This window comes from Pinus tabuliformis, chromosome 9, assembly GCF_031772625.1.
Source record: "Pinus tabuliformis cultivar Carrire ecotype Pingquan chromosome 9, CPIR1, whole genome shotgun sequence".
In the NCBI taxonomy this organism is placed as follows: Eukaryota; Viridiplantae; Streptophyta; class Pinopsida; order Pinales; family Pinaceae; genus Pinus; species Pinus tabuliformis.
In genome coordinates this window covers 1,796,707,220-1,796,721,040 of record NC_142307.1, presented here as the reverse complement: position 1 = coordinate 1,796,721,040, position 13,821 = coordinate 1,796,707,220, and the positions used below count along the sequence as shown (strand labels likewise).

The following is a 13,821-nucleotide window of genomic DNA, read 5'->3' as shown; positions in this document are numbered from 1 at the left end:
ATCTTGGTAATCCACTTATCAGTCTTAGTTATAAAGAGTACGATTGTAATTTATAATGGAACAGCAACGTCAATAGATTCAACAATCGCAAGGAAATATAATCACTAAGATGAATTCAGTGATACCAATTAATAAGTGTTATAACACAGACATTCCATAATTGGACAGCAACAGTATCCTATAAAAGCGAGTTATATCAGAACTTAAAGAAACAACAATGCGTTGCAGAGTTATGATGTCTCTGTCTCAGGAAATGGTATCACTTAACAGATCAAACGTAACAGAGCTGTGATGTAAAATAACAAAACATACCAGATTACTAAATAAAGCTAATAATGAAAACCAGGCATGAACTACAGATATAATATACAGCAGCAGCACAATCCACCAGAGGCTAGGCCTTAGCCACTAGCGGATGCTGCTGGGCTACTTCAGACGATAGGAATGAACAAAAACTCCCAAATCATATATTAATCATCAAATTATGAAATCATTACAACAGCAAAAGCTTGAGAATTACAACATGCAACAATCCCTTCTTCCTCCTATCCTATCATGAATAATCCATCATCATTCTTGAATCTCCAATTCTAAATCCTCAATTCTCCATCATTTTTCCATCTTTTTTCCATCCCCATCTCTGATCTCTATTTTCATTTAAATAGAGAGAGATCATAGAGAAGTTACAATAAAGATAAGTAAAACATGATTTCTATTACAAAATTGGATTGTTTCCAACCAGTTGATCAACAAGAAAATATATTGCCATCTGTCTTTCAACAAGAGCAAGGCGAATTTGGCTTTGCAGTTGAGATTTGGAGGACGGCCGTAACAACAAATCTGAGAAAATCGTGCTCAAAGAACCCTGTGTTTCTCTCAATACAAGTCGAATTTTAGCAAACCATTCTTTCCTAATGTTACTTTCGTCTGTTATGGACAAAACCCATGTTCCGGATTTTCCAGATTCTTCTTCATTTGCTCAGAATCTCAACTGAAAAACTGTCACTTCGTATTCTAGCGAATTTCTGAGTTGGCACTTTTAATGATCAAATCTTCAGTCTGGAAATTATCTTAGAGGCTAAAAATGGTGAATAATGTTACAACCAATTTATTAAAACTATCATTGATAAAATCATGCATAATCATCAATTTATTAGAAATAAAGGAGAATAAATAATATTCATTCATAAGAGCATAAATCATCATAAAATGGGTTTATATAATAAATTATAATAAATGAACTGATAAAGAAGAGTAAAAATGGATGAAATAAGTGTTAGAAAGGTGGTCGTATTCACGGCCCAACAGTTGGTTTCATAACAAAGTGAAAAGCAGAAGCAATGCAGTAGTAGACTTGGTAGCATAATTATAAATGAGGTAACCAACATTTGTGACATAATGTTGAGATTGATAGATTTAATTCCCTTTCTATGTTGTAGCTTATTGAGGTAGGAGTCTCCTGTGGATTGTAGCCTACATAAAAATTGTGAGAGATGGAGTTTCCTTTGAGGTAGGAGCCTCTTGTAGGTTGGAGCCCACACAAATTTGAAGTAATAAGGAGTAGCAACTTGCCTTCAAATCACCTTCAGCCTAAAATTCGTGGTTTTCTCCCTTTGGGGTTTCCACTTATAGCTAGTGACTTCATGTGTTTGTTCTTGAATGTTGTGTGAATTTTTTTGAATTCTTGATAAATAAATATGTAAATTTCTCTATTTGACACTTGCAAAAGGAATTCAATAATAATTGAGCATGAACATACACCATTAGACGCATAAGAAGAAAATTAAGTTGAGAAAAAAGTAAAGAATTTTGAATTATTGATTCGGCCCCCCAGTAATTCCCAATCATAAATATCACCTTGAACCCCTCGATCATATAGTCCTACATTCTCTAATCCTTCACAATACTTTACTTCAACTTTTCGTTGGTACCCTCCTATGTCTTGGCCATAATGGGCCCGTTAGACACAATATTAGGGATGGGCCACATGTTAGATATGACCTTCCCCTAAGGAAATATGGCGCTAGAAGCTCCTCCACAAACATATCCACAAAAAATATAACTACCTTCAAATCAATCTCCTCAAAGTCAACAATGACCTCAAGTTCTAGCTCAACCAATTCCTAATCCAAATAATAAAGTAGTGAAACCCATATACAATGTCAAGCTACCTTTCTTCGTGACCTATAACCTTTCATTAATAGACTATAAAGACTTATATTCTAGGAAAACACTCCAAAATCAGACTTCCCTTATCATTTGAAAACAAGATGAGGAACACAAGAACTAGGATTTCATTCTGCTAAAACTCAAGATACGGTAGTTAAGCAATCCTTTAAGAAAGAGTTAGAATCTTCCCCTTACTTGAAATTTTTATGCCTCAAAAAGCTCCTTCTACAACCCGAATTTGAATTTTTGGGAGAGATAAGGAATATATGTGTAAAATTTCCATTATTCCAAGCCATTGAAGATGTTCTTATCGATGCTAAAGAAGTCCACAAACATTCTTTGAAAAATTTAGGGAGGAAGAATAGATACCCTAAGAGAATTATTTTCATAGTGAAATTATCAGATTTAATGTTAGGGAAAGTGTTTATAGTGAAATATGGGGACCTTGGAAGCCCCACAGTAAATGTTAACAGTAATAATTCTCCTATAGATAATACCCTAATAGAATTAGGTGAAACCATAAATGTTATGACTATGGAGACAATGGAGAATCTTGGATTGCCCAACCTATGGCCAACTCCCACTGTCATTTAGCTGGCTGATCGATCTACCATCAAGCTATAAGGATTAGTGTAAGATGTTGTTATTTATATAGACTCGTTGGAATACTTGACTAACTTCATGATTCTCCAACTTAAGACCAATATTCGAGGCTACCTGCTAATTATATGTAGATCGTGGATAGCCACAACAGATGCTAATATTAGCTATAGGTCAAGAGATATGACTATTTCAGATGGTAACTCAACAAAAAACTTACTCTTACCCTCATTCGAAACCTTCACTAAACTATGAAAACCATTTATGTTTTAGAAATAGTGATGAGGAATATACCACACCTATCTTGACCCTCGAAAACGTTATTTCTTTTAAAGAAACTTTTGAATATTATTTAGTTTTTACCCTCATAGAAAATCCCGATGTTGATCACCATTCACCATATGACCAATTCGTAGGGAACCAATCTTAGGAGAGCGTTAGAACTAGGACAATACTGAGAAGGGAGGTAAATTAGTATTGTGGAAATTTTAAAACTTTCTTTCACTCGTAAAGAATAGTAGGAAACCAATAAACACTTCAACAAATAATCATACATGCATCACAAAGATCAACACAATAATAACATATTTGACACACAGTTTCTTCAAACTTTTTCTTCAATTACTTTCGTAAAGGCAAGCTTCTACTTACTGTTACAAAGTTCTCTCACTACAACTAGAAGGATGTTATTACTCCCTAATTTATCAACTACTACTGAAAGGAGCAACTACCCCTAGTTCATCATTTACATCTAAAAGGAGCTACAACCCATGATTTTTCAGTTACTACTGGATGGAGCTCCAACACCTAATTGTTTACCAAATACTACTAGAAGGAGATAGAACCCCTGATGTGAAATCGACCACTTTATTGACTTTGTTGATTAATATTTCATACTTTTTCTAGATGAAAACTTATGAAGGCCACTTCCTTTGATAAAAAAATAAAAAATATTCCTCAATCACATACCCCAATAACCACCAAATCACCTTCAACAATATCTTATCATTTTTCAATTCACCATACACACTAGCAACATCAATCTATGAACAACAATCTTCTTGCAGATTCAATTATGATTATAAACAATTGGAGTTGATATTTATAGTTTTAGAAATTTTAGTGATCTTCAACTCTTCTACATGCACAAACTTGTATTTTTTCTAATCTACCACTTCCGTCAAGTTTTATGAATGTTTTATTAAAGTATTTAGTCTCTAAGATGCTTGTGTGAAAGTCTCAGTTAGACTGCCTAAATTTGCAATTTTGGAAAAATACAATGGTTTAACCATAACTTTCCAAATTTGGTTAACTCCAACTTTGGTTGAACTACCAAATAAGCTTCTAAAATTTTCCATGCTACCAATTCTGCTACCAACTAATTTATGCCTAGCTTTTCCAGCTTCAGTGCTTTATTGGTTTGGTGCTAAGCCACCAAATATGGCCCAACAATACCAAATTTGTAGTTGTCGACCTATTTACATGATATGCCCTCAGTATAGGCCCTCAAGGGCTTAAATCATAGTTGTGGAATGGTTTTGGCCCAAAATGCTCACACATAAGACTTGCACATATAACCATTATTGGGAATATATGCGATATATCCCAAGCGATCAACCATTGTTTTAAATCTTTTGCGCCCTCGTTCACAATGTGAAAAAAAACTGAGTCTTGGTCCCAAGTGTTGGAAATAATAATGAAAGGGGGGGGCGGTGAATCAGTATTAGTCAAATCAATAACCTTTTTTTCATACTCAAATTCATATACGCTACTTCAACGAAGGTAACTCGCATGTAAACGCAAATGTGTTTAAGGAAGCCAGCGTATATCAAGAAAACTTATGATTCTGTTAATTCATCATATGTTGATCTTTAATCAGTGCATCAGTACTTCATTAACCATATAAATAGTAACCATGTGCATTAATATCAGAACGAATGATCACACATAAGAAACACACATGAACACCAAGATATAAGATGGAAACCCAATGAGGACAAAAGCCACCTGTTATTGTCTTCTTTTTAATATAAGAAAAACCTGTTTAAAATCTTCTACTGGTGCTGAATCATACTAGTATGCATTCACCCACTTGCAAAAGGCTACAACCTTCTCTCGTTCCCCAGATTCTACTGGAAGGGAGCTACAACCCCCTAGCTCTTATACTAGCCAATATGTTTACTAGTACGTAGGCGTCGGCCTACTGAAGGCTGCAACCTTCACTCATTTTCTAGCTACTACTGGAAGGGAGCTCCAACCCCTTGGCTCTTGTACTGGTCGATATGTTTACCAGCACGTAGGCGCCAACTGACATAAGGCTATGACCTTCTCTCTTCCTCCAGGGACCACGTTTCATAAATTTTCATATTGGATACTCCTGGAACACAACACCACAATCCGAAGGCCACGTTTGTATGTTTTAATCCCATATAGAAATTACCTGCTTACGAATTATAAAACGCAAAAAATAAACAATGCGAGAGAATAACACATAAAACACATATACACAGATATTTTCCCCTGGATCCAAAAACTGGGACTACTAACATGATTTTCATTATGTTCCTTTCAATGTAATAATACATATTTATACATGCCAAAGCATCCAATTCCATGGACTAAAAGCCATCGTGTCCAAAAACATGTGCGAAATACATGCACAAAACCATAGGTGGGTCCTCCCATCCTAACGTAGGGTCCCCATAAAGTGGGGTTATGGGTATTCCTCAAACACCCTGTGACCCCCCCCCCCCCCCCCATAGCTACACAATTGTCGCAATGAAGGGGGGCTCTGCCCCCCCTCTAACCCTCTAGTTAACCATGTGGGCTAGTCATGGAAAGAATATAACACAACCCAATAATGTTTCATCCAATTTTCATACTGGACCCATCAACAACATTGAAGCTCAAAATCAATCGCAACTACACTACAACCATTGTATTAACCAATCATTGAATACTCAATCATCAATCTCTGAATTACCCACAACTGAATCACTGAAGGCCTATCATCAAAACACATTCACCAGAACAAAGAGAAAAACCCAAAACTCTGCAACAACCACTAAAACCAACTGCAAATTCAGATATCATATTTCATAATGTATATGCTACTCTGATCAGCTAAACTGGCATGTATACATGCTTTTACCAAAGCGAACCTGCATACAGATATGCAAATACTAACATAAAAACTTCACAACTATTTCAGAATTCAATCATACCGAGATCATAATATTTGTAGAATAAAACATGCATCGGTATTCAGATCTAGTCTATCCATGATCAAATGACATAATGATAATACATTCCAAGCCTTAAGTTCCTGATCCATCATCCATCATCATACACATAGGTGCATCCTTAGTTCAGATCAAGCAAAGCATCACAAACCCATAACCTGCATACTGGATCTCACATTTCATTAGATATTCAACCCTTGCACACCTTGGCCTAATGATCTTCTCCTCCTTATATATAGTTTTAGGCCATTCTCAATACCATGTACCAAAACCACTTAGGACCAATACCTTGGACCAAATACCTAGGGTCAATAACTCCGAATAGATACCTTAGACCAATACCATGGATCAAAATACCATGGACCAAATACCTCAGACCAAAAACTTAGTTTCCCAACATATGCGCGCTTTTCCTTCTATGAAAGTGTGTGTGTACGTATACGCTACTTGTGTTCAGTGAACCTCCATGTATATGCAGCTTAGTTAAGGTGAAGCTGTGTATACCTCTCTTTCTTCATTCTCTGTAGTCTGATCTATAATTCTTTGCTTGTTAATCTACTACACTGTGAACTGTCATCTGAGTGAGTTGTCATCAAGGACAACACTTGTATCATAATGCCAACAATCTCCCCCTTTGTACTTGATGGAAACAACAACACCAAGACACTCTCCGTCTTCGACATCAAGGGCAAAGGGTGGACCAAGATATTCTCTCCCTTTGATATACATTATGTTGTCCATACTCCCCCTGAGTACATGCTAAAATTTCTGATTGAGCTTCCCCTTTGTACATGCTAAGATGTACTAATCCTTCCATGCTCCCCCTGAGCACATGCAGAGTCTGAAAAAATATTTTTCAAAAGAGTAACATGACTCTACAACTCAACTAAGTGAGTATTACCTTCCTATCACCAATGACTCATACATACATCAATCTCCCAACCAAGTCAGGATACACCACTTTTGAATCATCCACCCAACCAAGTGGGGATATACCAAATGTTTATGCATGACTGAAATAGAAATTATTACATCATCATTCCCATGCATAGTGGTGGTACAAATTACATCATATTACTCATGGGTCTTTAAAAGATATACATGACATTTAGAACAAAGAACTAAACAAAACCATGATAGACATCAACAACTATCATACACCATATATGATCTTCACCATAAGCATCTGTCAGCAACATCAACAACCTGTATATGTCCATCATCAGTTCAATGTAAATATAATCAGCCTGTGACAAAGTATGCCACATATAGGTATCAGCTCATCCTCTTGATCTCATCAAGATCAACTTGCTTTGTTTCCTTAGTAGAAAGAGCCTTATCATAACCTTCCGTGAATTAACTAGACGTATGTCATAACTCCAAATAGTAACACAAAATCATTCACATCATATCATATGAATGTGAAAAAATAATAGTCATCATCTATGACCATAACATCATCATCAAGAACATGATGCTAGGAATACGGCTCTGCTTCTAGGGTTCCTGCAACCTTCTGAGACGGCGCAGACAAGCACGACTCAGCTTCCACAGAGGGCCTGACCTCCTAGTCTTGACAGAGCACCGCAGGCATATCAACAAGGAACATGGATCCCCCGCAGGGTGGGCCTCAAAGCCCTCCCCCTTGTCCAATACCTCGCCACCAGGGCAAACGGGGGCGCTGGTCTTTGGATCAATCCAAGCTGCGACGGATAATAGTGAGAAGTCGGAACAGCATAAACCCGACGCACCTGCCAGTCAGTCTGACAAGAGAAGCGAAACGCCAGAAGGAAAAGACAAGCCAGAGGAGATGATCAAGGTTACCTTGAAAACATGCAAACCGATAGTAGTTGAAAGACCTAAGATAGAACTGCCCAATTAGAAGATCAATGAATGAATCCAATATATGACGGATCATGCACACATCCGGAAATTTATAGGATTCTGGCCGACAGAAAAATCCCTGTATGGCTGGATCACTGCTAAATGGAAACCCAAGGGCCATATAACACTACAGTTAGGACCAAAGGGGTTCTTTATTGTGATATTCTTGTGCCTAGAAGACAAGTATAGAATCATGGGTGAGGGGCCATACTTTCTTAACTCAGCAGGATTGTATCTAAGGAACTGGGTTGCAAGATTTAACCAGGATAAGGATGACCTCACCTGGGCTCTAGTGTGGATCAGAATGTATTCACTTCCAAAGGAATACTGGGATGAAGGGCTGCTCAAAGACATTGGGAAAGGACTAGGGGAATATGTAAAAGCAGCGGAAGAGACGAAGCTTCGAAGATACACATCCTATGCCCGCATCTGTGTCTTCATGCGCCTGGAAAAAGCACTACCGGACTCAGTAAGTCTCTCTCATGACGACTATGAATGGACTCAACCCTTGGATTATGAACATGTACCTTTTTGCTGCCGCAAATGTCATGCTCACAGGCATCTCTTTAGGGATTGTCTGCTAAATGCCAAAACCACTGCCTCCGATCCCTCTAAATAGTAGGCTCAAGATGGTTTTACCAAGGTTCCCAGCCGCAAACGAGCGCACAAAAAACCTTCCACTGGGAAAAAACCCCAGCAAGATCCGGCCTCTATCCCATCCATGAGTAATAGCTTTGGAATTCTAGCACAAGCCTCAGAAGAGCAACCCTTGATCTCTACAACCCCCAAAGAGAGACAAAAGGGACTTAATGGGAAAGTAAAGGAAATAGAAGTTGAGGGCACTCCATCTAAATCAAGCGGAACTCCCACAGCAGACCCGAAAAACCCTGAAGGAACATCCAAAGCCATGGAGATAGATGAACCACAAAATCAATCCTGGAAACTAGCGCTTATCTCAGAGGAAAGCAGTCAAGTGCAGCATATGGAGGAAGAACCAGAAAGTATAGATCTAAAAGGGCTAGACATTTTTGAACTGGAGCAAGCTTGTAGAAAGAAGGAGTATGACAAAATCCAAGAGCATCAGCTCAGCACTCTGGAAACCATATTATCCAGAGCATATCAGCAAAAGCAATTGGGAATACAACCAGGAAGTCAATGTGATGGCACCCTCATTCCAAAGGACTCTAAAAAGCAGGGCAGAAAGATTGATCTCCAAAGAACTATAGCAGTAGGGAAAATCCTGGTCGACTCAGGTAGATATGCTAAATTGACAAAGTACTATAGGCCCACTCCACACAGTGATCAATGAAGCTCACCTCATGGAATGTAAGAGGGCTCAACAGCCCTGGGAAACTCAGAATGATTAAAAATATGATTAGGCAGGAACAACCCCAGATATTCTTCCTGCAGGAAACAAAGTGCAACAGTAACACCTTGGGAAGCATTCTTTCAAAAGCTTGGCCAGGATGTCATTCAGTGGTAGTGGATGCATCAGGAGCTTCTGGAGGCTTAGCAATTGCATGGAACACGCAGGCAATAATGTTGTCAAATTTCCACGCATCCCACAACCTCATCTAGGCAACGTTCCATATAATTGGCACCAACATACATGGTCATCTGACCAACGTTTACTTTCCACAGGACGCTCCCAATAAAATTGCTCTTCTAGACACCATAGCAACTCTCAACTCCAACAGAGAACACTCCCTATGGCTCATAGGTGGAGACTTCAATATGATCACCAAGTCAAAGGAAAAGAAGGGAGGCCGGGCCAAGCTGGATCAGGAAGCGGACCACTTCAAAGACTTTATCCATAACAACATGCTTATCGACATGCAAACTCCCAATGGCATATACACTTGGAGCAATCGTCGGGTTGGGAAGTTCCAAATGGCTTCAGAACTCGACAGATTCCTCATCTCGGACAATGCAATACATCTCGGGGGCGACCTCTCAGCATCCATTCTCCGCTACTCTGGCTCTAATCATTGGCCTATAGTGCTTCAATGGCAACGACTAGCCAGCACCACCAGACGTCCCTTCAGATTTGAGGCATGCTGGTTAACTCATCCCACTTTCCAAGACTTCATTACACACACTTGGAACAACTTGTCGGCGCCAGAAGGATAAAAAATGTTCCAATTCCAACAAAAACTCAAATATCTGAAAGCTCAAATCAAAAGATGGAATAAGGAGACTTTTGGGAATATCTTTCAGGCCCAACAACACCTCAACAAGGAAATGAGGGATCTCCAACAATAGATTATAACAAAGGGGTACAATGACGAAACCATGGAATGGGAGAAGCATCTACATAATCAAATGGAGGAAAGAAACAAGCAGGAAGAAATCCTCTGGAAGCAAAAATCCAGAATCAGATGGCTGAAAGAGGGCGAGAGGAACACCAAATTATTCCCAAAAACCTCCATTCAAAGAAGAATGCATAATACTATTACCTTCATCCAAAAGAAAGGGGGGGAAGAGTGGAGGACCATGCAGAGATCGAATAGGAATTCATCAATCACTTTCAGGAAGTCCTACAAGAACCCCAAATTGACAGAAGGATGGCCATAGAAAAGATCACTCAACTAGTGCCAAAAGTCATCACTGAAGAACACAACCAACTCCTTCTCCGACCTGTAATGCCCAAGGAGGTGGACATAGCCATGAAGAAGCTCAAGGAAGGCAAAGCACGAGGTTCAGACAGCTTTTCCACCACCTTCTTCCACGCATTCTGGGAGCTCATAAAGGGGGGATTTTGGCAAGTGGTAGAAGAATCTCGTTCTCCTCATTGGCTACTACCTTCGTTGAATTCAACTTTTATTGCTCTCATCCCCAAAGAAGACAGCACCATCACTCCGGACAAATTTCACCTAATTTCTCTCTGTAATGTCATCTACAAGGTCATCACTAAAGTCATTGCAAACAAGCTGAAGCCACTGTTACCCATGCTCATATCGTCGGAACAATCAGGGTACGTTGAAGGTCGACAAATATTGGACGTCATTATCCTCACTCATGAAATCATACACTCCCTCAAGACCTCCAAACAGGCAGGTATGATTCTCAAGATTGACCTCTCCAAAGCTTTTGATAAATTAAGTTTGACGTATATTCAAAAAATGCCACATGCTTTTGGTTTTTCACCAATGTGGGTTCGCTGGGTTCATAGTCTAATCTCCTCAACCTTTTTTTCCATTCTCATTAATGGCATCCCCTCTCTACCTTTCAGCCCCTCCAGAGGGATTAGACAAGGGGACCCTCTATCTCCTTTCCTTTTTGTTCTGATGGCAGAATGGTTAGGGAGACTCATCAAGCATGCCCTTCACTCCCAGCTTCTCAAAGGTATTTCCATACACAATACCCCTGCTACCACCCATCAGCAATTTGTTGATGACAATATGCTTTTTGGATATCCATCTGTCCAAGAAGCCATCGTCTTCAAAACCCTTCTGAAGGACTTCTCTGATGCCTCTGGTACAAGCATAAACAAAGCCAAATCGCAAATCTTTTTCTTTCACACGCCTCCCATCATTCAACGTGCTATCGCCTGCATTCTTGGTTTTTCCATAGCCTCCCTACCCTCCAATTACCTAGGTGCTCCCCTCATTGACTCTGCTATTAAGCATGCCTCTTGGTGCAAGCTCTTAGAGAAGCCTGAAATCCGTCTCTCCTTATGGACATATAGAGCTTTGAATATGGCCAGCAGATTAGTTCAAAGCGGTGCTTCAGGCAATGCCCCTATACCTCTTCTCAATCCTAGCAGCACCTAAATGGGCTCTTAAAAGAATCAGAGATCTTCAGCGCAACTTTCTGTGGGGAACTCATGGAACAAATCGCAAATGGGCCCTTGTTAAATGGGAAACAGCTTGTAATCCCAAGGGAAAAGGTGGCTTAGGATTGAGAGACCCTAGTCACAGCAATGAAATCATGGGTGCGAGAATTTGGTGGCAATGGCTCACTGCACCAAACAAGCCCTGGGGAGCCATCTGGACAGCCAAATATGCCAACCACAGACCAGTGGAGGAACTTATCAGATTCACCCCTATAGAGAAAGGCTCGTTGATGTGGAATGTGGCTAGTCAACACTTCGCGTTGATCCAACAACACAGATTTTGGGAGATCAGATGTGGTAATACAGCTCATTTCTGGACGGAAGCTTGGAATCAACTCCCCAAGCTTGACAACATTCTTAATTTTCCACCCAGCCATGTTTGGGAGGTACAAAAAAAGGAATTGGTCAAACAAAAATGGACACAGGAGATTAATCAAGGCTACAGACAATGGAAGCACCCTGACAGACTAATAAGAAATATAGATCATCAGATAAGAGAAAACCTGGAAAGAGAGCTCCAAAAACGAAGGATCAGACACACTGAAGGCAACAATTTATTGAGATGGGGATATACCCCAAGGGGAACCTTTACCATGAAAGAAGCATACAAAATCAAATGCCAAGATGATGCGCCTCAAGATCCCATCTGGGGAAGGGTCTGGACTCCGGGCATCTGGCCCAAAGTTTCTATATTTCTGTGGCTCACTGGGCATCGCAAAATCCTAACTTGGGACAATTTAAGAAAAAGAAACATACATGGGCCCTCCATATGCCCCAATTGTCAATCCCAAGAGGAAACGCTACAACATCTCTTGGATTCCTGCTCTCTAGCCAATCATCTGTGGGAGAAAACCAGTTTCCACTGTCAAAGAAACTGCAGGTCATCTGAGGACATCATCAACTCCATTCGCCTCTGGCACCAAAATCCCTACAATAGCGCTATCCTTAATCATCTATGGAGAATCATTCCCGGCCTCCTTATATGGACTATATGGAAAGAAAGGAACAAGGGTATCTTTAAAGACCAAAGCACTCCTTTAGAAATCATCTGGGACAAGTTTGGCAAGAACCTGGCAGAGACTTTGGCGCTTAAAACTTGGCTCCCGGATGACTTTCCCAAGCAAGATAATGAGAAAACCATATGGGAAAATTGGAATCTCCAACTCCCATAAGGAAGCCCTGATTGCAATCCCATAGGAAATCCATACATCAGCAAGCATCTTTGGCTCCCCCCTCCTAAACACAGACTCAAGCTCAACTTTGATGGAGCGTCAAAGGGTAACCCAGGGAACGCAGGTTTTGGTGGCATTTTCAGAGATTATAGGGGTTTTCCTCTCTTAATCTACTTTGGCAATATAGGATGGGACACAAATAACTCAGCTGAACTGGAGGGACTCTGGCAGGGATTACTCTTAGCCCAACACCATGGCTACCAGCCTCTGGAGATCGAAGGAGACTCCCAAATCCTCATCAACATGGCCAAACAGCTACTCAATGGAGCACATGCGAATAGAGTCTCCACTAGTTGGAGACTTGAGGCCAGATTGGAAGCTATAGAAAATATTCTCAACACCAATAGAGCAATTATTTTCAATCATGTCAAGAGGGAAAGCAACAAGGTAGCAGACCTCCTTGCCAACCTGGGAGTAGAAAGCAGGCATTCTCTTCTTACAGGTACCCTAGATATAATATAGAATCATGAACAGAAATAGGAATGCAACACTCTGGTTCAAAAGGACGCAGCCACCCCAGATGCAGGTGCTCCAGATGACAGTTAGGGTGATGGGACAGGGGTGCGACAATGCTGGACGACACCTGCTAGCCCATTACCACCTGGAAACAGAAGGGACGAGTTCATTACAGCTGAAGGGGAGATCACATGGCTATGTGCATTGGGACAATGACATGCACAACCTGGATATAGACCAGACCATCACCTTCGCATGCTTCAGGTCAAGTTGGGCTTTGGCTCCATTTAATACAGGATTAATGGCGGGGGATAGCCGAGGAGAGGCAGTTGAATTAGATTTTATGTATTGCAATTATCGAGTCTGGAAGCTTCATATCCATCGACGGCCTGGCGAAGGAGGG

The 13,821-nt window shown here is 40.2% G+C and overlaps 1 protein-coding gene across 1 annotated transcript; it reads left to right on the top strand.

Annotated features, from left to right (window-relative positions):
* The first annotated feature begins 9,200 nt into the window (after nt 1-9,200).
* LOC149155934 (uncharacterized) lies at nt 9,201-10,025 on the top strand. Its single transcript, XM_089444583.1, has 2 exons — nt 9,201-9,428; nt 9,537-10,025. The coding sequence occupies exons 1-2, from the start codon at nt 9,201-9,203 to the stop codon at nt 10,023-10,025; spliced, it is 717 nt and encodes a 238-aa protein (XP_089300709.1).
* Nucleotides 10,026-13,821: the final 3,796 nt, after the last annotated feature.